Source organism: Zosterops lateralis, assembly GCF_965231275.1.
Source record: "Zosterops lateralis genome assembly, chromosome: 4".
Lineage (NCBI taxonomy): Eukaryota > Metazoa > Chordata > Aves > Passeriformes > Zosteropidae > Zosterops > Zosterops lateralis.
In genome coordinates, this window is record NC_139765.1 from 21,985,726 (window position 1) to 22,012,025 (window position 26,300).

The 26,300-nt window shown below is 43.0% G+C and overlaps 1 protein-coding gene and 1 long non-coding RNA gene across 5 annotated transcripts; both read left to right on the plus strand.

The window, feature by feature from the left end:
- Window positions 1-365: 365 nt before the first annotated feature.
- LOC310908934 lies at window positions 366-11,377 on the plus strand. Of its 4 annotated transcripts, none has more exons than XR_014589978.1 (4): window positions 366-715; window positions 2,060-2,240; window positions 8,198-8,332; window positions 10,769-11,377. It is a non-coding gene; the product is annotated as an uncharacterized lncRNA (long non-coding RNA). The 4 variants fall into 4 exon arrangements; XR_014589979.1 differs by having other exon boundaries at window positions 8,198-8,249; XR_014589980.1 differs by lacking the exon at window positions 10,769-11,377 and adding an exon at window positions 10,271-10,565.
- A 6,768-nt stretch (window positions 11,378-18,145) lies between these two features.
- Window positions 18,146-26,294, plus strand: HMGXB4 (HMG-box containing 4). Its single transcript, XM_083860702.1, has 6 exons — window positions 18,146-18,211; window positions 20,266-20,371; window positions 20,988-21,103; window positions 22,449-22,524; window positions 23,449-24,644; window positions 25,811-26,294. Exons 2-6 carry the CDS (start codon window positions 20,341-20,343, stop codon window positions 25,943-25,945), a joined length of 1,554 nt encoding a protein of 517 aa, XP_083716828.1. The 5' UTR covers window positions 18,146-18,211; window positions 20,266-20,340; the 3' UTR covers window positions 25,946-26,294.
- Window positions 26,295-26,300: the final 6 nt, after the last annotated feature.

Consider the following 26,300-nt stretch of genomic DNA (forward strand, 5'->3'; position numbering starts at 1 on the left):
AGGGCTGTGAGGGAGTGCCTCCTAAGGGGTTCCCATACAAAGCCCTGCCCAGCTCTCAGATAAGCAGCTTGTATCTGAAGGCAGTGTTTATATCTGAGTTAATGAAGGCAGTGTTTATGTCTATCAGTTCCTCTGCCTTAGAGATTATGGAGGAATTTGAGTAGTTTATTCTCAGAAAAAGCAAGGGAGAGTCTCTCTCCATGGTGATACCTGTGAATACCCTGGAAGAAGCTGGGTGCTTCCTGTCACGCACCTGTCTGATCTCCAAGCCAGAGAAAGCTGCTGTCCTAGGGTGACATTATGATGCCTGTATCCCCAGTCGTCTGTTCTCTGTGTGCTATGTGTTCTGTGCCTTTAAGACTGGTTCTGAGAGTGAAGCAGGAAAGAAGTGTGCAGTTTGTTTTGAAAAACAGTGTTCACTCCTCTGCATTTTTCTCTTTCTTCCTCGGGACAGTGTGTTCATCGAATGCATGGACAGTGGCCAGAGAGAGGGGTTTTTTTTTTCCTTTTAGTTAGTTTAGTTAGCTGAGGCAAAGAAGCTTCCTGGACTGTTTTTTCCCTTTTTTTGAGACTGTTTAAATCTGCTCTGGACTGAGAAACCCAGAGGAAGACCGGGATCTTGCACCCACAACCCACCAGGGCCTGGACCTTGGCATTTTCCAGCGCCGAAGGGACTGGGACTGATAAGAGACCGAGAGAGCTGAGCTAACTCATGGCAAGTTCTTCTCTCAGTTTTGCCATCTCTCTTCAGAGCAGTGAGAAGTTTTATTGTTTTATATTATTCATTCCTTATGCTTGTGGGTATTTTGTTTGTTAAATAAATAGGGTTTTTTCACTTTTCTCCGAGGAAATTCTTTTCCCGGACTGGCTGGGGGGAAGGGCCGTTTGGATTTGCACTCCAGAGGAACCCCATTCAGAGGTTTCCTCCCAAATTTGCCCTAAACCAGGACAGCTGCACAGCTACAGGTAGAGAAAATTCATCATCTGGTTTTGGAAAGGAAAGTCAAGCTCACTGTTAATTAAAGCAGGAAGCATAATTGTTTCTGTTAAGATAGTGTAGATAGGATCCCACATTAAATCTTGTCCTTGCTGCAGAGTAGATTAGGAAGAAAACAAAAAGCATGTTGGGAAAAGCAAAGATTGCTCATTATCAGCATTTCCTAGAAGACTGTCAGAACAGATCATGAGACCCACAGGCATGTCAGAAGAAAGCAGATGCATAAGTGTTATAAGTCACCTTCTTAGATGCTGGAAAATTCACCAGATGTGTACTTGTTACTTTGCTTTCCCACAGAAACAAAGTTAATTAAAAAAAAAAAATCTAATTAAACTATCAGGTTCGAGTCCTTCTCCCTTCTCACGAGTGGCTTCTGAAGAGGCTGATTGTGAGACGAGCCAGGCTGGACAAAGAGGGTCAGAACTTTTACCTCCCAACAAGTCAATGAACAAAAGCTGTCTGAGTGGTGAATACTTGAATAGCATAGCTGAAAGAAAAGCATTCAAGAGTGAGCTCAGCACTCATAGAGATTAGAGGATCCATAAGGAAGAGACACCTGAATATACCCCAACCATAAGACTGTGAGGTGGAACTTACCACTCAAAAAAAAAGCACAGAAAGGACACTGTGCTGTGTTGGTGCTCGCAGCTCATAGCACCTTACCTCCTGCCAGGTGTTTTCTGTCCCCTGGAGAGCCCTCTTTTGACAACAAGGCCAAAGTTGTCAGAAGAGTTGTCAGCATGTCTCCATCTGTGCCTGCCTGCTGAAACAAGAGGAAAACCTCCACAAGAAAAGGGGAAAGAAAGGAGAAGAGGACCAGTAGGAGTCAGCTAAATAAGACCCAGAAGGCCCAGTTAGTAACTACTGGAAAGGAATGAGCATTGCACAGCAGTGAAACTGTGCTCAGCTATACTGACAGATGTTCCTGACAGATGTGTTCAATACCCCATGTCTCACTTCATTTGGCTTCCCTCTCATCTGTTAGCTAGGGATGTTGATTCATGCACACACAAGCACATGTGCACCCTTTGGTGTCTGATGGTGGTTTTTATCTATCCCCAGGAGTCTAAGGCTGGACAGACCTTTGAGAATTGACACCAGAAGAAGGCCATACCACAGAGGACCTATGAGCTGCCTTACCCTGAAATGAAACTCAATCTAAATGACACTGGGCAGGGAAGGTACAGCTGGCTTCTATAAAAAGCAAATACTTTGGTGAATGTTCCAGCAACAGTGTTATCAGGTAAGAAAACAAGGGCTGCCTAAACACAGTGGAAAACATGAGATTAAATATTTCATGTATCAATTATCCTCTTTGAGTTGACATGGAAGGACAATATATCTTTCTTCTCTGAACCCATCTTGAGCTGAAAAACAGAAGAAAAAAGGCATCTTTCTTGAATAGAAGGAAGCATCCTTCCATTACAATACACACTTGCAGGCCAAGAAAGCCAACCTGATCTTGGGCCACATTAAGACCAGTGTGGCAGCAGGGCAAGGGAGGAGATTCTGCCCCTCTGCTCTGGTGAGATCCTGCCTGGTGTGCTGCATCCACCTCTGGGGCACCCAAAGTAAGAACAAACATGTACCTGTTGGAGCAAGTCCAGAGGAAGTCAAAGATGATCAGAGGTATGGAGCACTTCTCCTATGAAGACAGGCTGAGAAGAGAAGGCTCTGGGGAGACCTTATCGCACCTGTACGTACTTAAAGGGGGCTACAAGAGAGCTGCAGAGGGACATTTTACAGGGTCATGTAGTGGTAGGACAAGGGCTAATGTCTTCAAATGAAAGAGGGTAAAAATAGATTAGATACTAGGAATAAATTACTGTGAGGGTGGTGAGGCAGTGGAACAAGTTGCCCAGAGAAACAGTGGAAGCTCCATCCCTGGAAGTGTTCAAGGCCAGGTTGAACGGTGCTTTAAACAACCTGGTCTAGTGGAAGCTATCCCTGCCCATGGCAGGGAGATTGGAATGAGATGAGTTTTAAGGTCCCTTCTAAAACTACTATGATTCTATGATCTTCTTTTAATAATTATGATCTGACAAGGATTAGAACAATTGAATAAACACAGAGCCACACAATGAGCTTTTTAAGGCCTGCTTTTCAGAGCAGAATGGCACTTGAAGGCAAACCTCATGCAGTTCTGCAGACCTGACGGTGCAGCTATTTGAATGCAATGTGTGATGTTGTTTATAACCTACAGAGTGGCTGAGTAGTGTGGTATGCGTTGCATTTGAATGCATTATATTGCACTGCTAACTGACTCTTAACTTCTTTCTGATGTGTGGTCAGAAAATGATTTGTAAATGTTTATTATCAAAAATGCTGTCATAAGCTATTCTATATGTAAAATAAGTTGGGCTGAAGTGGACACAAATCATCCCTATGATCAAAGCTTTTAAAGTTCAAATCTTTATTTAACCATGTTTCCTAGGAAGCTCTTGCTTTCACATTGATAATAAACTGTTATGCTGAGGTCCTCCAGGAGCAGCAATCAGGCTTGAAATCATAGGCAATGTTTCTTTTTGTGTTGGTACATCCTGTACAGTGAGAAGATTTCCACTTGACATATGTGTTGCTTCACACTTCAACACTCACTACTTCAGTGTCACTCCTCACCCTGTCTAGTTCACTGTTCCAACAACCAACCTGGCATCATGCTTCATATGGCACCATGTCTTAGACCTGTCACCTTTTTCCACACATTGTCATATTTTCCCTCTTTCCTACAATGCTGTTGCACATGCCAGTGTTGACTGCTTGACTGCATGAATTTGGAGAGACTGTAACAGGTGCTGACGTACGCCAAACTTCAGAAAATTTGTCTGTGCTCTTTTAACCCCATTAGGAGGTTTTCAATGATGTGCAAGATGGCAGATCCTCAAAGCTATTAATTCTCTGACACCTACTGTGGTATTTAAGCAGCTAAAAACCAGAAGCATTTTCTTTTTGCACTCTTATAAATCTTTTTGTATGCTTACTCATGATGTGACAGCTTCCAGACTGTCCTAGACTCTCACCTTTTATAAATCAATTCCTTGCTGGTTTGCAGAACTAAAGACCTGACTCAATGAATCAACAGCTTGTTTTCCTTAACCTAAAATTTCAGTTAGAATGAGGAGTCTACACAGACCCCTGCCTGAGTATTTTGTAAAGCTTTGAAATATTAAATCAAAAGCCCTTCTAAATTCACTACTTTTCTTGTCTCCTCTTTTCCCCTTGAGTGGAGCAGGGACATATAATACAGCATAGTCCTGCAGCAGGAAGAGTTTGTAGCTAGCAGCTGGATAAGCCTCCACTAGCCACAAATTAAGGGGTCCAGGGTTTGAAGCAGAGAGAACTAGTTTGACATAGTCCAGCTTTGTTCTATCAACAACTATTTGTACAAAGCTCACAACTGAAGCAGCACAGGCATCAACAAAGTAATTCAACCACTAGTTTGATCCTGAGGCACTGACACAGGTAAAGCAGGAGGTACCAGCCTGAGCTTGCCTTCAGGACAGGCCTTTCGAACCATCCAGTGGGGTTCACATGGGTGCTCTGTGCATGCCAGGTGAGTTGCCATGCTGGAGGGAGTCCATGCAAAGTTTGCTGTTTGTGAGTGACACTGCCAGTCCTCTCTCAAGCTGGTCCTGCACAGCAGGACAAACCCCAGAAATTTCCTCAGCCATGGGAGGTGTGGATGTGGTGACAACCTGCAGCTGCTCAGGGGAAACCACATTGGAGGCCTCCAAACTGTGGCAGACATTGAAAGAGCTGGGCTGAGAAACATGGGCTATTATTGGAGTCCTTCCAGTTCTGAAGTGACATCCACATGAGGGCAAACATACCTGTTAATCCTGGAAACACTGGGGATGCCACTGGGAATGCCACTGAGACAACAGGATCTCTGTGGTGCCAGATGTGATAGGGGTTTCTTTTTTGCTCATGACAATGTCCTGAGACATGAGATTCTTCTGGACCAGCACTCTCTGGAGACAGAATGCCACTATTGTGCAAACTCCTCATGCCTCTCTCCACCCAAAGCCCTTATCAGATGTGCCAGACCTGACTGTTTCTGTGTTTCACTTCTCCTTTTGTGGTTTGGTCCATGCAACTCAGTTCTCAGCTACCTCATCCCATTTTATTCAAACCTGGTAGTATCTGCACAGCAGTGACAGTACTTCTAATTTTACTCCCATATATTTTAATTCTGAGCACAGATTGCCACAAACTATTAATTATCAGTTCTCCTGTCTTGGGTTGCAATGCAAGATGTAATCAAATGTATGTATTCTATTACCATCTGTTAGAATCAGTTGAGGCAGTGTCCTTTACCTTTTCCACAACCCATCCTCCCTCCAGTGGGATATCTTCTGTTAATGGACCCATTAAGGCTCACTGCATGACTGATAAAAATTACATCATCCCACTGTGAGATGCTCCACACAGTGGGAGGAGCCAAGCATTCCTATCTGGATAAAAACCTGAGATTCAGAATACCAGGACAGCCTGTTTCCATTGGATTCCCAGAGGAAGACCAGACCCATCTCACTACCATTGGACCTTCAGAGGAAACTACACCCTTCTACAGGATCATCTCTGCTTCAACAGAACCCCATCTGTCACTCCAGGAGGACTTAACTGGACTGCTACCAACAACCTGACCAACAGGGTGTCAGGTTGTATTCTGACTGTCAGTGTTGGGGTTTTTTTGTTTGTTTGCTTTTTTGTACTACTATATTTTTATTTTATTTTATTTTTTTCTAGTAAAGAACTGTTATTCCTATTCCCATATCCTTCCCTGAAAACCCCTTAATTTCAAAATTATAATAATTTGGAGAGAGGGGGTTTATATTCTCCATCTCAAGGGAGGCTCCTGCCTTCCTTAGCAGACACCTGTCTCTCCAAACCAAGACATCTCCCTTTCCTTTTCCCTGCAAAACCAGTTAGTATTGCAACAGAAAAGCATTCTACCTCAGTTTGAAGAAAACTTCTTGTCATAAAGGGAGTAACTGTGGTTGCAAGGCAGCTCCCAAGGCGCCAGTTCAGCAGTTCATCTCTGATCAGCAAAACATTCAAGCACATGTTTACCTGCAGGCTGATGATTATATTCCTTAGACTTGGCAGAGCCATGCTCTTCTGTGTCTGGTTTATGCACCCCTAGAGACTCATTAACTACTTCTAAGGGGGCCTGAAAGAGAAGAGCAACCTTCTCACCAAGAGACCTGTTTGCTGCAGAGAAGGTCCAGACTCCTGCTCAGGAAATGAAGACACTGAGGACCCCTTCTCGAGAGCAGACAGGTCTGACAGGATCAGGGCATGGGCTTTAACAAAGGGGTGAGATCCCACCACCTCTAGGTATGTCTTCATGGTAGCTTGGAAACCAATGCCAGCTTGCTCTGGAGCCAGTCTGACAGCCATCAGCTCCAGAACAAACATGGAGCAGTGGTGATGAGCACAGGGCTGAGTCTTAGCTGAAACACTGAGAAGAGGGACAGACATTAACAAAAACCTCCAGTTTGGGGCTTGTGTCAGCTAGTTTGGAGCAAAATCAGGGCATACATGTGTCTGCTGGAGAAATATCTTACAGATATTTCCTTAGATTGAAAGCTGTGGAAAGCTTGGAGGCTTTTTATCCTCTCCACCATCTGGACAGAAATTACATGAACTGCCTGTTTTTTCTGGGACAAGGCTGTGTCAGATTCATTTCTCACAAAGCTGATCATGAATAGGCACCTGATTTCAGCCGTGGGGGCATTGTGCCCATTTCTGCTCTTGCTTCATCCCTCCATGCAGCCACAGTAAAATAAAAAACCTTGCAAGTGGTGAATAACCTGGGCCTATCCAATCTTACAAAGTAAATGTCCCATGTCTGCCCTTTATTGATCCATCTGCAAATGTGCATATGAAAGTAAGTAATTCGTGCTGAGATTTACTAAAAATATATCTAACTCACCTTGTGTTTTAACCGACCATTCAAATTACTTTCAGAAATCTATTATGTGCATTATCATTTTTATTTTCAGCAAAGAGGGATTTTTTTTTCCCAGCCAGTCAAGTTGCTGTCTACTTTTATACAATAAATTGCTATAAATTAGGTTAGCAGCAGTATAAACAGAGGTAATAGATCCCTGTCTCTGTAGTGGCAGCTGACAGCATTATGGAAATGTAGAATGTCTATTTCTGAGTTTATTCCAATGCTGATGAGTTTGCACTGATGTTCGTCTCTCTCATTTCTCATTTTATCACCTCTAATGCCCTGATTTCCCCCCTGCAAGCTTCTTTTTCCTGAGGCTTGATTTAGTCAAGTAAATCCTGAAGGCTAATTTTAAAACGAGCTGTAGAAAAATGCTTTGAGTTGGCATAGTAGGTACTACTTAGGCTTTTGTTTGAATAACAAAACTTTGTTTCAAAATAATAAAAGTTGCTGCAATTGAATGCATTCAGTCAAATAAAAATACAATCCATTTTCCCCTTGAAATATGCTCATAATAAAGCAGAGCATGTATTTTTGTTTTAAATCCATCTCAAATTTCCAACCCCTGCTGAAGGACAGCATGGAGCAAATGAAATAGAAGGGAGAATGAGAAAGTGAAAATTTGTAGCCCAAAATGTGTATTTGGGTGTGCAAACACATAAAATGGTCTTCCTTTCTTTTCTACTTACCTTTCCACAACTCTGGCTATGTAAAAAAGGCCTCAAAAATGCATGGATTAGCACCAGTTTGGAGGATTCTTTCCACCACCAAATTGTAATAGGAACTTGTGGGAATAAGAATTAAGCCCTTAACCTTGTGAGAGTTTCCAGATGCACCAAGTCCCAGTATCAATTTAAAAAAAAGAAATCAGTGTTTCATGAATTACAGAAGAGGTGACCTTGGAAGAATCTCTATCCAGAATTATGTTTGATGACACTCAGCTTTGAAACCCCCATCTGCCTTTTTGCAGAGCACAGCAGCACTATTTTGATTTTGTGAGAATTTGGTGAAGGTGGTCTTAAAATCTGTAACAAGAGCCAAGAGCCATGTCTTTCTCAGTACATTTAAGCACCGTGGTCTTGGTCCATTTCCAGACCTAAAATTCCATTGAAAATAGCTTTTTTACAAGGGATAAAAATGTGGGTTGGTTTTTGGTTGGGGGAGGGGGGTGGGGGGAGGATCTGTCAAAAAAAGCAAACCAGAAGAATCACAATAACCTTTCCTTCTTGCCCCTGCCCTAGAGTTCAGCTTGTCATTGAAGCGGAGAGGGAAGGAGCTACTGAACCCACAAAGGTACAGATTGTTACGACCAGAGGAAACTTTCTCCTGGTTTTAACACTGACATCTGAAGGGTTTCTGAAGACTGCTTAAGTTTGGTGAGATTTCTTTGGAAAGTAAGCAAAACAACACTGACACCACCAGCTAGGCTGTGCACCCATTCATCACACTACTATGAAGCCTCAGAATCTAATGGTTGTAGCTGGGGAACTGACTGGAATTATTCCTTTTCCCAGGAAATTCCAGAATTGGGAAACTTGAAGATTGCTCAAGACCAAAATTATTCTGATTATTTTAATTCTCCAGTGTATTTCTCTCCTCTTAGCACTTTGCTTTTAGCATTTTGTTGAGCAAAGCCAACTGCAACACTGCAACAACAACAAACGGTGCCATTTACAAATTCCTGTTATCCAGTTTCATACCTGAGCCATGGAGTCAACCTCTGTTGGTTCCAGGGATATTCCCTGCTCTCAGCCAAAGCTTGCATTATCATGGAAGCATATAACATATCATAACAGCACAGCCATTAGCATGTGTATATACCAGTGTCTGCAAGCTACAAATTGGGGCAATTTCAGAGAAAAACAAGGAATCTGAAGAAAAAATAGAGAATCATTCATTAAAACCCAGCCTTTGGGAAGGTACCAAATGGAGAGCACAAATCTCTCGCTGAGAAAGAGGCAAGTTTTTCTCAGCTGGTATAGCTGCCCTTGCATACCCTGCAAAGCTGGGAACTGGCTACAAGGAGCACCCCAGAGCACACAGCTGTGACCAGGAGTTCAGGGCTACAGGAGACCAGAAATGGCACTGCTGCCATCTAGTGATTTTTATAACCATTTGAGCTTAAGGGAAGATGCTGTAAATCTTGGCAGGTAGCACTAGGTCAGCAGTGCAGAATGCTGACATAAACCGTGACTTTTACCTGTGTAAAGAGAGGAATATGGTGAAAAATACAGTGCTGGACGTCTTCAGCACATAATGAACATAATGTTGTGTAGATCTACGTTCAGCCTAAAAGATATTGCTGAGACATGAGTGCTAGCAATGACCAGAGCAGGAACATTTAAGAAATTATGCACTTGACATTTATGTGATCATTTCTCTCCCATGAGCATTTCTTGAAAGGTTCTCAGAAGTTAAATTCAACTTCTGTTCTGGAATATGGCAGGGCTCTGATTTCCAGAATGGAAGAGTTTAAATAAAAAGTGTATTTTCAACTACAGTAATTACACTAGAATTAATACAGATATTTCCACCCTAGTTTAAAATTGTGCTGCTGTATTTCAAGAAACCTGAAAGCAGAGATTTCCACTGTCTCTTTTTGTCACAGCACAAAGCTTCATTTTACCAGTCATTTCCCTCTCCACTGAGCTGTCCCTTCTTGTTTCACAAGAGCTTCTCAGTGATAAGTGGTCACATCTTCTTCTGCACTCTACCTTGTAGGGTGTACATTTTCCATTCCTTCTCCACCTTTTCACTGATGTTTCAATCTTTCTTTATATAGGAGTTTTTCAATGCATAGTCTCATCCCAGTGGTCTGACTAAAACACACTCTTCTCCTCCTTTGGAGTAGATCTAAATTGAACTGAAAACTCCTGCTGAAGACATAGCAACAATTTGCATAATAGCACTGCAATATCCCACACACCATACTTGGTGCATTTTGCTTCTCTTTAACCACTAATTTTGTCCAAGCACAGAACTATTCATTTATTGAATGTGCTGAAAATATGCAAACGCACTTAATAGAAATGGAAGAAGGTCTGTTACTTTTCTCCTTGTTAGATCTTAGACACTGTCCTCATTCTCCAACCTATCAGACCTTGTAATTTACCAGTGCTGTTTCCAGAACAAATGCGTCTAAAGAGTCCTAAATTTTAGCTCAGTAATAGGATTGCTAAATCCAAATATAGAATGATCTAAAAAATATAGAGAGGTTTTAGCCCAGCCTCACTCATTTTACTAGAACACTGCTGTGGGGGTGTTTCGAGCTGTGCTAATTTCAAATTTCTTGGTAATAATCATCTTTTCTTCAGGTTCCTTCAACTGGAAACTAATGCATTTCAAGGAGGAAAATGTGAAGAAAACAGCCACAACTGAAATAGACTCAGTGGGGGAGGTTTTCAGATTTGGATTTTATTTGGTCATTTATTTCTTCAGAAAAAAGGAAGCAGCTGAACTAAATAAAAAAGAAAACTCCTTACTTAAGAAATCTAGCAGACAATACAATGCTCTTGAGTGATGTGGTAAACACTTCCATTACCTGAGATATTTAACTGTGAATTGAATCCAGGACTGTAAAACAACCCATTCTTTCTGGCAGCACCAATACTCAAGGGTCTTCAATGGCTGGTACTGTTAAGAAAAGAAATGAGTTATGAGTGAGATATACACTGATATAATCTCTCTACTCCTCTCTGTATAAGTACACTGTTATACCCTGCATAGGAACAAAAAACAGGGTTTGTGTTATTGTTTTTTTTTTTACATTCCCCGATTCTGAAATGACTGAAACCCACCAAACTCTTTCCTAGGACTGTCACCAAAGTAAATGTGGGGCGCACAGACCCATGTGCCTTACTTGGAACCAGCACTTCTTGGAAGAACAACTAATCCCCATTGTGTACAAGTGATTGGTACACAGCCCAGGCACATGAAAAGGATTTGAGAATCACCGAGAGGCTGGTCAAAACTGCTTCTCAGATTGTCACAGCTTCAGCATCCCCAGACAATGTTGAAAACCCATAACTTCCATCTGGAGAGCAACTGATGAAAGAAAAGACAATGTTCACTCTGCAAAAGAGAGCTTGAAGTTGCTAAAAGCTCTGCTGTGGAAAGGAAGAAACTATGCAGCAGGGCCTTGCTTCTCTCTGCACATGAGAGCTGCTGACAGCTCTGCCATGGAAAAGAAGCACAGAGGCCAGCAGGGCCTCACTTCTGGCTGCTGCAGACATGGGAAAACTCCAAGTGCAGCAAAAGGTCTTACAGGCCTGGGAGAAGCACGAGCAACACTACACAAGCTTCTCTGCTTGTGGAGAGCACAGAAAACACACAAGGCTCCTGCTGCAAGCAAAGCCACAGAACTCCCCACCAAGGCCACAAGCTCGTATGGTTCAGTGAGCGATGAGCTAATGGAGCTTCCACTCTGATTCATCTTGAAGCACCTTAACTTCTTCTGAAGGTTTCTAAAGTGCTTTAGAAAGAATATGTTCTCATTTCAAGTTTACCCCACATTTGTACTTACAGTTCAGACCAATACTGTCTTCACAGAAAACTTTTAAGCTCAGCTTTGTGACTCTTCTCTCTGCTTGGTGCAAAGCACAGCTAAGATTCATTTTATAGAGGCTTTTCATTCCTCCATCTTTTCCAGCATGAAGTCAGCCACAGCCTGGACTGCAGAATTCCCCCTAGAGAGTTCTCTTGTACAAGGTTGTGATGCCACAGGTCATTACTTTTAGGTTCTCCTGTAATCCAGAAAACTGAGCTTAATTTAATTTTATTTCAGATTGTGGCACAGTGAGAGGTGAGGCTTCTTTGAGCAAGTTCACAAACAAACAATAGTGAAATCACAAAGCAATCACTCTATCCCTGACTAGCTATATTTACCCCCTTACCAAGGGCTGGCTAACTGCTTTTACATATTTGGGGAAAGAGGGGTTGATGTCTCCATGCAGTACAGTTTTTCTTTCCTTTGAGTAAAATATTCTATTTGCAAAATGAGAATGACTGCAAGTATGACAGCTCTCTGTAAATACTTCTGAGCAAAAACAGCAACAAAAGACAATAATTATATTAGCTAAAAATATATGTTGGCACAAGAACTACTGAATGCAAGCTAACCATGTATACATTTCAGCTGGTAATTAGGAGATGGTTCCTAACCATCAGACAAAAGAGACTCTGGAATAGTCTCCCAGTAAGCATTGCGGGGAAATGAGACTTGATTACTTTAAAGATGAAGACTGATCAGTTTACAAAAAGGGATTGAATGACAGTTGGCGTACAATAGCAGGGAACAGCACTTGATGACCCAGATCATGTTGTCTTATCCAGTGACCCTGAAAGCATTGAAAATTACCTGTTACGTAAAACACATAAAATGTCCTGCAACACCACAAACTTCTCCCAACACGTACTCTGCAATTCATAACTTTTTGTTATTTCTCAGTTCTCATCACATCAGTACATCTCCTTGCCTTTACTGTGACTCCAACCTTAGTGAGTTTGAAGCACTTTCCATATGTTGCTCTTGCCCATATTTTTGCAGCAGCTCCATAGACCATGGCACACTACAGTCACAAGCTTTGCATTACCCCAGCTGGCATCTCAAAAATTTTGCAGATAGCACTGTCCTGTTGCCAGCCTTGCAAACTTCACTGCCACTTTCTAGCTGTTCAGGTAATGGTGAAAACTCCTGTTTTTTCCAAAAGTTCTGATCTCCAGCAATGGCATCTGTAGCCAGAAGCAGAGGCAATATGCAGTCTTGGACAACAGAATTAGCCATGAGCCATCTGCATTACTTGGAGAGAAATATTAGTAATATGGTAATTTCTGCTACTCAATACAGGACAGATATCAACGCTTTGGATCTCTCATAAGCAGAAAGATGCGGGAATGAAGCACCTCAGAGTTACAGGATTTTCTTCCTAAAGGTGAAGGATCATGCTACAATGTCTAAAAAAAGAAGAGCAGAATAGGGCTATAATGGAATCAAGGTTTGAGAGGAAGAATTTAAATAAATTAACAGATTCAAGGGGAAAAAAGGAAAATGCAAACCAAGAATACAGATAGAGCTGAATGCCTGCTGTTTTATGGGATGAGGGCTGTGAGCAGACACCAGCAAGACTCCAGGGAACAGGCATGGAGGACAACCTCAGTGCGGAAAGCAATGCAGTAGGCCTTGCATGGCTCTGTGAAACTCAGATTAAACCAATTCTACCTTCCTGGCAGGTGGTGAGAAGGGAGACAACAAAATCAGTGAAAAGAGGCAAATTCAATGCTGACTGATTGCCTGCATTTAGCCTTTCCTTTTTGTGTATCAGCCCAATATAGTCCTTTCTCCTTTGCTTAACCACTTCCAGGAACAGGCTCTTCCTCTCCAGACCTCATAAATCTTACTGTAGTTCACCATACCTTTTCCCTTCCAGAAGGACGCTGACCTCCCATCTCACCTTAGCTCTCTCAGCATGAATACAGAGGGTGCAGCACAAGGAGCTGTGCTGGGGGTGGGGAAGGTGTGTCCCCACTATGACAGATACTGTGGCTCCAGGGAATATTCAGGCTGCTGTATTGACATTACAAATGAATGCACACACCTTTGTGGTTTCACTAATGACTGTACTGAAAGATGAAGAGGCATGAAAATGAATGCATCCTGTAAAATAGCAAAGACGGATGGGAAAAAATTTAAATAAAGCCCCAACACTGAAACTGTTATAAATGGGCAGAAATAATATTTTTCTCCTTTAAATACTTTTATTAATCAGCTCTTACAAGGGTGGCTTGAGGGACGGTCAGCCCTTCTGGGTTCACCTTGAAGCAGAGGGTCTTGTTCAGCTTTGCAGTCTTATGTTCCCGCAGAGCTGGGAGCCCCGCCCCCGTCGGGGGTCATAGGAGTTCATTTTCCTTTGGGTTGGTCTGGTGTCTGCTCTCTTTTGGGTACTTTTAGGTTAGAGCGAGTTACAAAAAAATTGTTCACTAATACTTTAGGGTATACACGGTTTAGTACTGTCCTTTGTGGGTTCAAAGTTTACATTGGTTTGTTTTGGTAGGGGGTTTTTGGTTTTAAAAGTGACCCAGGGTACACTGGGGTTTCTAATTTGCATGTTGGTGGCCAGGGTCGCCTGGGGGAGTGGGGGGGGGGGGGGGAGGTTTTGCGTATGAGCCGCGCCGGCAGCCTCATGGCAGTGGCCGGGGGTTGGAGCGGCCCCCTCTGGGAGCGGGGCGGCCGTGCGTGGCGGGGGAGCAGGGTGGCCGCGCGCGCGGGAGTGGGGCAGCCGCAGCGACGGGACCCGCGCAGCAGGGGGGGTTTGCCGCGCCACACTATCTCGGCAGCTTGCGGCCCCGGTGGTGGGGCGCAGGCCCCCCCCCCCCGGCCCCGATGGTGGGCAGGCAACTCGGAGGAGGGGGGGAACGGCAGCAGCGGCGGCTTTCGCTTTCGGTTCCTCCGACGGCTCGGGGCGGGGGCTGCTGGCCTTCAAAGAAACGCCCCCCCCCGCTCTTCTAGGGGAGTATAAACATGGCTTTCTACTGCTACATTACAGGAACTTACAATTATTATAATTTAAAACATTTAAAACATAAATAAACTTATTATACAATAACCAAGGGTTTTAACACTCTAAATTTTTCAACATATACTTAGGAGTTTTCTAATTTTTATTTCTCTCAGAAACAATGCACATAACGAATCTTTTGACATTTTGATTCTCTAAGGAAGCAAATCCTTGTATCCAAAGAGGAGTCACCAGCATTGCTTATAAATAAGACTAAGAAAATTATATGGGTGAGGCAACTGACAAGCAAACAAGCAAGCAAGGCTCATTACATCTGAAGTCACTGTGACATCGTGGTCACTTCCTCCACTTTCCTTTTAAAGGTAGCTTGGTAGCTGGTAACACACAAGTCTTGTAATGTGCACAGAGAAGAATAACACTGTCTGTGCAAAACAAGCAACAAGACTAATAACTGCTACAAGAACAGCACTGCCTATGTGCTGCTTTTCTTCAATAAGTGGAGAGCAGAGCTTTTAAACCAGGTCCCATTCCAGTTAATGCCAAATCACCTCAGAATCTAGGGGGAAAAAATGAGAAACTGGGACAGGAATGAAAAGATATTTAGGAGTTACAAAACAATGACAGGTAAAATTGGTAACTGTTCACACAGCTCTAAGTGCTGAGTTTAATTTAGTACATAACTCTGTAAGCTCGTGCTCATGTTATTATTCATTCTTCTTACACTCATTGCACTTGAGACAGCACAAAACTAAGCACAAAAACCCAATGAAACAAAAGAGGGCTACTAAATCTTGCAGCTTGGACTGTTGTTCAGTCAGGAGAAAATAAGCCAACAAGGATGCATGGTGGAAATAAAGTGGGGAAAGTAAGGCCAGGTTGGGTGGCTTCATGGGCATAACTTAGTACGTAACTAATTTTGCATTGAGCATAGGGAACTATACACACCTCCTAAAATGTTCTGCACTGCCAAGAGCATTTTATACAATATGTAACTCACAGCCAAGAGGACACCTGAGGGAACATACCATGTACCCTTTTTCAGTTTCTTTCCCAGGGATGTAGGCAAAAGAATGCAAGATGCTCTGAGCAAAAGGAATAAGCAATAGTCTCACAACAGTCTGAGACTGACTGAAGCTGCACTTCAAATCCTAAAAGATATAGGGACTGTTTGATTTTCTGATTTCTTCACTACAACCTCTTATATTCCAGAGTAAAAAGAAACAATTCTGTCAAGTGTTAAGGATTTGAAGGGGTTGTGACTCTTAAATTTGCTGTCAGAATTCTGACATTTTCCCCACCTGACCTGTTTAATCTAGGTATATACTCCTAAGAGATTCCTGGATTTTCCAGAAAAGCAAAAGGCTAAGCTGTCTGAAAGCACCCAATAAATGCCAATATTTGCTGCTGGCTGGTTCCCTCTATGCTGTCTGAAGAATAGGAATGACTGAAATTAATTTTTCTGAGCATTTCTTTGCTGATGAAAAGTGCAGTAGAAGGGACTATATGTTATTGTTATTACTGTTACAATTCCTACTATCATTGTTACTATTATGTTCGTTCTTTGGGAGGAAAGAAACTTGGATAGATCCCAACAGGAGAAGTCTGAATGATTGGTGCTTCAGTGGTCTTATGTGCAAGTATCCTGCTAGATGGTAATTTTTGGAAATTCACCTGCAAATTCATTCTGTCTCATACACACACAGTCCCTGACACAACTATAAACCATCCAGCACTAAAAACATTAAACTGCAGGGGAGCTCAAATGCTTTCTCTTTCTAGGGTGCAGAATATTAAACATGCCATCCCCATGCATTTACTAGCTATCATTACCAAATGTTTGCTATCATCAAATACCAGGCTAATTTAAGCTCTCCATTTGCAAAGCAATCTGAATCTGTTTCCTTGGGCTGCACATAGCCTCTCCCAACCATGGTGACAACTTCTTCTGACTTGCTCCCATTCTTCCTCCACCTGACCCAAAGGCCAGGAGCTCCCAGGAGTTAACTGATGTTTCTGTTATGACCATAGATGGTTTTGTACAGCCTGTAACATGAGCAAGAAAGCTGAAGATTATAAAAACACAGGAACTGTGATTTGTTGTGCTGTGCACTGTCAAATGGGGTATGAATCCACCACAGGGACCCCTAAAACATCACAAATAAGCAGAAGTAAAGGAGCAGGTCATGTCAGGTTCAGCTCTGGCAAGATCCTGGTCATAAATTTGTCCAACTTGGTGATTCCTCCCTCAATTACAGTGTAGAGCACAAGGAATGATTTTGGTTTTGCCAGTGTACATGGATGAGACCATCTGCACAGGTTTTGTGCCCAGCCTAGGGGCTGTTGAATTTTTACCCTGATGTGTTACAGCTGCTCCACTTGCAGATATTGATCTGTGTGTACAGGCTGTACCCCTCGCTATGGATTAAACTACATTTTCACACAGCATAACAGGCATAAGCCTCTATTCTCTTCAAATTCCTCTAGGCCCTACAGGACAGCAAATAATTACTGTCATCATTCTGTACTTATTAGGACAAAAGCATCAGCAGGGCCAGAAGGCAGGTCTGTAGGGGCTGGGGAATGGCCTGCCTGTGATGGGTCAGGTCTAACCTCAGGCATGTCTGGGAATGGTAGTCTGCAGACGGCATGTGACTGTGAGTAGCCTCTGCCAAAGAGTCACGGGGCTTTCTGCTGGCAGATAAAATAAAAAGACAGCTCTTGCATCAGTGGAGATTATGGCATTTCAGGTAACAGCGAAATGAGGTTTGTTGAACTTCCCAAATGAAGAAGGGCTAATCTAATGGGGAAAAGTATTCTTTTCTGACCTGGTTGCTTCCTAAGTTTTTTTAACTTCTGTTTTGAAGCCTTTGCAATAATGAATGAGCCCTTTAGAAGATGCTGGGGCAAATTTGCCTTTCTCTTGGACAATCGATAAGAATGGGTGTGGGGGCTGCGTGATGCCTTCAGAGGCAGTAGTCCCGAGTGTGCTGTTCAGTCGTGCTTATCTCTGCCCCAGCTGGCACCGAATCCCCACCTGTGCAGTGCATCCACTCAGCTCCTCGGGGAATCGAATAGTCTTGAGGGAGATGTGCCCATTCGTGTGCGCGTGTGATTAATCTCATGGAAGTGCTGGCTCTGTAACTGTTTAATAACAGGATTTCACCGTTCCCCACGGACCTACCCCGGCAGCAACAGTCAACAACCAGCCCAGGCTGCGAGCCCAGCCAGCTCAGTCTCTTACAGACACGGACGACGACAGAGGGGAGGCTGTGCCGGGACCGCGCAGCACCCGCACAAACGAAGAGGAGGCTGCGCCAAGGGGGAAGGTGCGCAGCCCTCCACTGGTGGTGGTCGGGGTCAGAGCCATGCACAGACGCCCCGCGTACACGCCTCCCATGCACCGCACGGCTCCGAGGGGACGCGCTGACCCCGGGGAGGCGCGCCGGTCATCGATGCGCTCGGCAAGCCAGCACCCCGCCCCGCGGGTGCCGCGTTGGAGAGGCTCGGCGCTCGACTGGCCAGCACTGACGCGGATCCCTTGTCTCCTTGTTCAAGATGGTGGCCGCAGGCGGCGGCGCGGCGGGAAGCGGCGGGGCCGAGTGAAGCGGCCGCGGCCCGTCCCCACCCCGCGGCTCGGCGCCGACGGGCCTTGTCGCCGCTGGGCGGCCCCGCAGTTGGGGCACGTCGGGGCCTGCTGTAGGGGCGGAGCCGCAGGCAGGCGTGAGGCTGGAGCCCGCTCGGGTGAGGGGGCGCGGGGCGGGAGTGAGTCGGACGAGCCCGCTTTGAACGGAGGCGGCGGCGGGGCCCGGGCTCCGGAGGTTGTCGGGGCGCATGTGCAGGACGGACCGGCAGCCGGTCCGTGCCCGGGAGGGGCCGGTGCTGGGGGTTCGCGCTCGGCCGCGCGCGGAATGCCCGGCGGTGCCGTCTGCCCTGACGGCCCCGGCCAGGAGGGCTGGGGGGACATGCGGTGAGGGAGCCACTTCCGCGGGCAGCGGGGCCGAGGAGCGGGACTCCGTGCGGAGCTCCGGGGCTGCAGAACAGCAAAGCTGGGCCTTGACCCGCACGTGTGTGCGCTAAGGAACGGGAGACGCGAAGGGAGATCTTCCCCACTGAGCCTATGCCATCGCTGCTGAAACCCGGGAATTTGAAGCAGGGGAACCTAATTGAGGTTTACAAGATGAGAGTAGTTAAGGGTATATTTTGTATTTGCCAGATTGGAGGGCTGGGCTGCGAGCACCTTTGGGCAGTATCTACCAACGTTTGTACCTGCCAAGCAGATGAGTTAAAAAGAGACTAAAAGATATGCATATAGATACAAAGAAATCTTAGGCTCTCCAGGTCATCCATTCATAAATTACTGTCTTCAGCTTTGTTTTACTGAGCAGTATTTGGATTAGGCCCTTACTGTCTTGAGCACAATATTCTGGTGTTGTGTGTTTTCCCACTGAAGTCTGTGTGACAAACAGCACAAAATGTTGACAATGTCTGGTTTAAGATCACAAGCCCACAAGTGGCAAGATGCTCTTTTTTATTGCCAAGTGCAGTGCTCTCTGCATATACATATGCGGTGCTCTTGTGTGTAGGCGGAATCCTTGTGTTTGCTAGCAGCAATATATAATGGTCAGAACACTTGACTCGACATTCTCCATTGAGTGTTTTCCCAAAACCTGAAGAAATAACGTGTATTCCTATGAATTTAAACAGAAACATTTCCTGTGTACCCACAAGCCTGATTTAGTTGTGACTTTGTTGTGACTTTGTTAAGTCACCTCTGTGGGGTGAATAACCTGTACATTGTCAGCATCAGCCAGTTGTTTATAAAATCGAGTTGAATGGGGGATGTACAAGCACAAGTTCCCTGTGTCCAAAGTATTCCCATGTAGCTTCAGTGTGATGAGATTACCATGACAGCTGTGATGAGCGGACTGCTTGGTCTTTGTGGCTGGGTGTTCACACTTGTGCACGTGCATACAGACACACAAACGCAGCTGGGAGTGATTGGATTAATCCCGTAGGAACAGAACCTAGGAACAGAATGTCAGTCTTTTCTTGCTGAGCTGGTCACTGGCTGAGTAACAAAAGCAGTTTGCTCTGAGGGAACCTGAGTGTGGCTGTTCCATGGCAGCACTGTCCTGCTGTATGCCCATAGCTGGCACAGCGACTGAATTAGAGGAGGCTTGAAACCTGGGAGGAAGAGCTTGGGTTGCTGCAGGCCTAGCTAAAAGGAGTGCTCTCTTCTATCCCCTCTGCCAGGCTGGCATTCGGCATGGCTGCAGTGCTAGCATTGGGAAACACATCAGAACGATACACGCCTCTAATACAAAATGTGTGATACTCTAGTAAGAAAAAAAAAAATCTTTTGTAATTTAATTCCTTCTGCCTGGCCCGTTCTTTTCCTTCACATCATCTGAGATTCAAGGATTTGGAATCTCTTTAAACATGCCACTTTTTGCTACAGTGGCTCTTGACAAAAATTGGCTTTGACAGAGTTTAGGTGCAGTTTTGTGTGTCATGAAAATCAAACTCGGTTTTCTTCTCTCCCTCTTTCTATTTTTGTAAGTAAATTAGTTCAATGAATCAGATATTTTATAAGAAAGAGGTGGGGTTTTTTTATCTTTAAAATAATACAACATCCACTGAGATTAAAAAACCCAAATCAGTCAAGCCTGAAGAGTGGACCACTCATTTCCTTTCTCACTGTCTTCCAAAGAATCCTTTATTTGGTTCAGAGAAAGTTTCCCCATTTACACAGTGATTCTTCGTAATTGGAAGGTTATTTTCATTCTCTTTCTCAGACCTTTTCCCATAGATGGGAACGGGGGAAGGAGCCCAGACGTGGCAACTCGTTCACAGGCTCCTGCAGGACCACCATGGCATATGATGGCACCAAGAAGAAAGAAGGTATGACTGCTTCATACTCTCACAGAGATTTGCAAAAATAAATAATTTTTTAAGTAGGGTGCTCTTTGCAGCGCTTACTAAGCCATGCAGTCAGAGTGGGAAAGAAGTTAGGGTGCTGTGAAGCCCTTAAATTTAACCTGGCTAAGTTATTGGAGGATCCCAAGCTCTTGACTTCCAGGTGTAAAGTACTGGGATTAGAACTTGAGAGAAATGGGTGGTATTTCCTAATGCAGACACCCTGATTGGGAACTCTGCCACTGCAGCTTTTCTTTTCCCTGCCAAGTCAGTGGGACAGGGATGAGGTATAATGATATGTTTAGTCATGGTAACATTTCTAGATCCCCTTGTCCTTAGGAAGGAGTATACAGGCATTAGAGATTAAATCTAATGATTAGAGATCTAAATCTAAATGATTATGTTAGAGCACTGAGCCCCATCCCTCTGGTCAAGACCGTACAGACTGCTTGTTACCTTTCAGGCCTCTGTGCTTGTTGGGTTTTGTGCATAACTCTGTGCCAATGTTCTCTGTTAGCTTATTTTATGAGTGGCCCACTTGTCTGTCATTCCATGTGGTATTTAATTTCTTCATTTTTTTCCCATTTCACATAAATCACAGAGTTCCTAGATAGTCACCGAAGTGTTGATGACGGGCTGGCACCTGGCAGGATACAGCGAGAGAAAAAGCGCTCGTACAAGGATCTTTTGCAAGAGGAAGACAAGATAGCAACTCAGGTAGAAACCCTCAGAGAAAAGGTTCAAGCTGTAAGAATGTGTATAAAGGTAGTGATGGAATGGAACGGGATGGAATGAGTTTCTTGTCCTTTTTTTGATTTTTTTAAAATTTATTTAGGAATGCATGTAGAAAACAGCAAGAGCAGCTAATCATGCTCTGTGTTGCTCAGTAACTTTCCTGGTGAAAAGGAGGGGATCAGACCCTGATTCCAATTTTTCTGGCCTCAAAATGAGGTGGTAGGAGTGTTGTCCTAGAGTTGATGTAGAACCTTGCAAGTCAGAAGATGCTATGAATAGCTTCTTACACACATTTTTTAAAAATAGCGTCGTATAAATAGCCAGCAAAGGATGGATAGAATATTAACTGCGGGACTGTTGTGTTCTTAATTCTGCAGATAGCCTGAAACGATAGCTCTTGAGAAGACTGAACTTGCCCCATTTACCTCTTCAGGGCCTTAACTCTTAAAATCACATAGTGGCAACTTAAGTTTCTTCAAAGCTTTCCTCTTTGAGCTACAATTTCTGCTATTAGCTCAGAGGTGGCTATCTAGTGATTTGGGGGTTTTTTCATCTCAAAAGCAAGTCCTTGTTTAAAATTAAAATTTTCTACCATGCAGTTGGAATTCTTTAGAGCAGCTTCAGTTTCAGGGCCATAAATTGATCAAGACGCAGATAATAATTAGGTGACATGGCATATTAAGGACATATTTTTGTTTTGTTCCATCATTCTAGTTGTGACCTCTTTGTACCTCCTTTTACCTGTCACTTCTTTTTCAGCATAGTAAGCATGAACTGCTCTCCTTGATTTTCAAGGCTTGACAGTCTATGCTAGTTATTTCTTAGCTTTATTAAAGGGTAGGTGTCTGTCTTTTATCAGCTTATCAGCTGATCTCCAAGTGATGGCTTTCACTGCCCATGTCTCAACACTTCGAAAATGTGCTTTTTCTTTTATGTTGCTCCTCTCACTTGGGGGGTCTCCCTATGGAAATGTGTCTCAGTTTCCTTGGAGCCCTTTTGTGCTGCCATGCCTACAGAAAGCTTGATGTCAATTAGGTGACTGTTGTGCTGAAATCAATCCTGGCTAATGATATTTTTTGTATTCTCCCACCTATCTGTAACTTGTGTTCTGTCTTACTTTAAACCTACACTGTGTGCTTTTGGGGACAGGATAAGTTTGCTTTCAGCACCTAGAATGATGATCCTGGTTCATACCTACCGTTCCTTGATGTTACAGTAGTATAAAAAACTTGATACATCCTACAATTTTTTTATCTATGTTAATAGTCTATGTGACTCTCATATTATTTCCCTCCTTATTGTCAACAACTTTTTTTTGTTATTCCAGGACAGTGAGTTTTTTCCAGGGACAGAAGCTCACAAAAAGAAGAGAAAACACTCCTCCGATGAGTTCTGCTACAGAGGTAAGGTAGTAATCAAGCAGGGGAAGGGGCTAGCAGATCTTGACTTTAGGGAAAGGATGCTCTTAAATCAGTGTCATCAAGCTTTGTGGTTAGCATTTTATAGGAGGAGAGTACATCAACCTGCCTTAGAGTGAGTAATCAGAAACCTGACAGTGATCAGCACCAGACAGCAGAAAATTAGGGAATTATATTTTCAGAGCCTGTCTTAACAAATTGCCATTGTAGGGGGTAGAGATCTTCCATCCCCTATTCACTGCAGATTGTAGTTTTCTAACTCATGCCTTCACATTTGACATTTGCTTTTCTTGTTTTCTATTGCATTGCAAATTAATCATACTTACAGGTAGTATAACTTTCTCTGAACTTATAAAAATAGAATGTCTGAGGTTGAAAAATAAATACTTTTCTGTTCAGTTATTCTCACAATTAATTAGTTGGCCAGTAAATGACAATTCAGGTCATAGAAACTTAACACATTTAGGATTTATTATTGGTCTAATAGAAGGAGAAAGCCAAGCTGAAATTTCATCTTTCATCAAAATCTGTCTCCAGAATGAAAAAGCTCATCTTTTCAACTAATTGGTCTCACCTTGGCTAAAAACATCATGAAAACCTTGCACTTGACATGTAATTTCAGTTAGATGTATTTTCATCAAAACATTTTATTTCACAACTCACAAATAGAGTTTCACGAAACTTCAAGAACTTTCCTACTGTCTCTTCCTTCCTTGAATTATTTGACCAGCTCAGGCATCACAGCCTCTGAATTGTGTCAATAAGGCTGTGCCGAGCTGGCTGTGGTTCTGTTTAAGCCAGGATGTAAATTTGTCACCTATAATTGTAAGGCTCACAGAATTTTCATTTACCTTCTTTGCCATCTTTAAGGGAATCATCTCAATGTATGTTTCTCTTGATCTTTTTCAGGTGTCTCACCTTTGGATCTACCATCAAAGAAAAAGAAAAAAGCAGCTTCTAGCCCATCCTCAGCTGATACAACCATGGATTTACTCAAGGCTATCAACTCACCTTTGGCCACAAGCTCAAAGTCTTCAAAGAGGTCCACTGAAAAATCATCTCATTCTTCCTCTGGCCATTCTGAAAGCAGAAAGGAGCATCCCAAGAAGAAGCTGAGTGGGTGCAGTGGGGAGCACTCAGTGGATGATGGCAGCTCCCACAAATCTAAAAAAATGAAACCTCTTTATGTGAACACGGAGACACTTACTCTTCGTGAACCTGACGGCTTGAAGATGAAACTCATCCTTTCACCAAAAGAGAAAAGTAGTGCAGCAGACGATGATTCTTTATCCTACTCTTCAGCACCAGCAGCTGCAAAGAAATCTTCAAAGAAATCAGCTCGAGATGAGCAAGGCTCATTCCTGCTGGCGCACAATCTGCAGAGCTTCCTGAAGTCATCCCGGAAGAAGCACAAACCACCTCCAGACTCACATTCACCTTCTGAGAATTTTGGTGCTGACACCTCCCTTCATTCAGAGGGCCATGGAAGTGAGTACGAGGTTTCAGGTATGGAGGTACCACCAGAATCTGGTTCTTCTTCTGGTGGAGAGTTAGAGGCTGGAGAGCTGGTGATAGATGACTCCTACCGGGAAATCAAGAAGAAGAAGAAGTCAAAAAAAAGTAAGAAAAAAAAGGACAAGGAAAAACACAGAGAGAAGAAACACTCCAAGTCTAAAAAGAGTTCTGGGCATTCTCCTGTGGCAGTAGCAGAAGCAAGAGTCTCACCACCACCTCCCAGTACCCCCTATGTTGTCCCTCCACCTCCTCCTGTTGTTTTTCACTCAGATGGTCAAGGTGAGAGGAGGAGGAAAAAGGAAGAAAAGGAGAAGGACAAGGCTGAGAAATGGGAAAAGGAAAGAGAGAAGGAGAAGGAAAGAGAGAAGGAGAAGGAAAGAGAGAAGGAGAAGGAAAGAGAGAAGGAGAAGGAAAGAGAGAAGGAGAAGGAAAGAGAGAAGGAGAAGGAAAGAGAGAAGGAGAAGGAAAGAGAAAAAGAAAAGGAAAGAGAAAAAGAGAAGGAAAAAGAAAGAGAAAAAGAGAAGGAAAAAGAAAGAGAAAAAGAGAAGGAAAAAGAAAGAGAAAAAGAGAAAGAAAGAGAAAGAGACAAAGTAAGGAAAAATTGGAGGGAAAATAGAAATTGGGTGATGGGTAATGGTGAATTAGGCACTCCATTACCAAGGCATGTTAAATTGAAACAAGGATAACTGATACCAATTATCAATGGTTTAACTGAAGCATGTTTGGAAAAATATGTCAGCCACTATGATTTCTATTTGTAGCAAAAGGAATGTATGTTCTTCTGGCTTTGTGGCACAGACAGTCTTTAGCCAATAGAGGTTCTCTGGGAAAGTTATACTTAATTTTGCTTGGTGCAGGTCATGTAGCAAGCACATCTGCGTCTTTTTTTAATGTGACTGGCTCTAGCTATTCCCAGGCAGAGTTTTGGACTAGTGATCGAAGTTCCTGTAAAAAGGAATCAAGCTGTTATCTGAAAATTGAAGATATTTACCCATTTACTCATGTATTTAAATGAAATTCTAATAGACTACCATGTTCCCAGTTTTGTCCTGTACTTATATATTCAGTTTTCCATGGTTACTGCATAGACACGAGTAGCAGAAAAAAAAATGGTCGCTAGCGTATGAACGAGTTTACAGATGAGATAACTGTAGCTGTGTAGGTAAATGGGGGAAAGCAACTTGTGCATTTTCAGATAGAGAAATAATGCTTTGTATGAGGAAATGGATGGATAGAGCCCAAATCTATTCAGCCATTATTCTATTTTCTTTGGGAATTTTTCCCTGATCATAGCTCAGCAATTGCAATATCTTTGCTGTCAATGTACTACACATTGTCTTTTCCTGCCAAATGGAAGTACTTTGTAAGGATGCAGGGAATGGAACAAAACATTACCATGAGCATTAAATTGTTTCGACAGATCTATAATAGGTACTGTGAATAGTATAACAGACACTGGGTTTTATTTGTAGGTTTTAAAACAGATATATTAACAAAGTTGTATGTTGATCCTGAATTTAGAATAGCAGCTTGTTGAGTTTTGCATGATAAGCCTTGTGCTAAGACTAGTTCCTGCTGATTCCTGTGCTTTCATAAAGACTAAATTCAGCCAGGAAATGTAAAGGACTGTTTTTTAAGGTTCCTTATCTAAGTGCCATATCTTTCTTGAAGTCTTTAATAAATGCCAAATTCTTATTAAATTGAAGAAGGTCTCATCATAATCAAAAATCTTTCTTTCCTTTCTTCTTCTGACCAGCCAAAGAAGAAAAACATGTCTGCTTATCAAGTGTTCTGTAAGGAGTATCGTACAACTATTGTGTCTGAGCACCCTGGAATAGGTAAGGGAATAACCCAGCCTTGTCTTCTCTTGATTTTACACCAGTCAAATTAATTAGCAGAACATATTGTCTCTGTTTCAGACTAACTTCTTAATTTTGACATAATGCAAAAAATCTGACAATATTATTTAGAATAAGAGGTGGCAAAGGGGAAAGGAGTGGATTTCATTATTGTATTATAATTTTATTTTAGCCAAGTTTGAATCTAGATAAATAACTTTCCAGCGCTTTCTTTACTGAAAAAATTACCTTCATTGTGTTGCTTTCCTGTAAATACACAGTGAGTTCATCTTCCTGCTATCAGCTTTTTTTTTTTTTTTTTTTTTTCATTTTAAAGAATAACAGAAATGCACATTTTCAGGATTGTGGAGAGTTCCAGTTTTAAAATGGCTTGCTTCCTAAATGTGT

Coding starts and splice junctions, on each gene's coding strand:
- HMGXB4 (XM_083860702.1), top strand. CDS start 20,341: ATGGCATATGATGGCACCAAGAAGAAAGAAG. Junction 20,372..20,987: donor TGGCACCAAGAAGAAAGAAG/GTATGACTGCTT, acceptor CATAAATCACAG/AGTTCCTAGATAGTCACCGA. Junction 22,525..23,448: donor CGATGAGTTCTGCTACAGAG/GTAAGGTAGTAA, acceptor GATCTTTTTCAG/GTGTCTCACCTTTGGATCTA.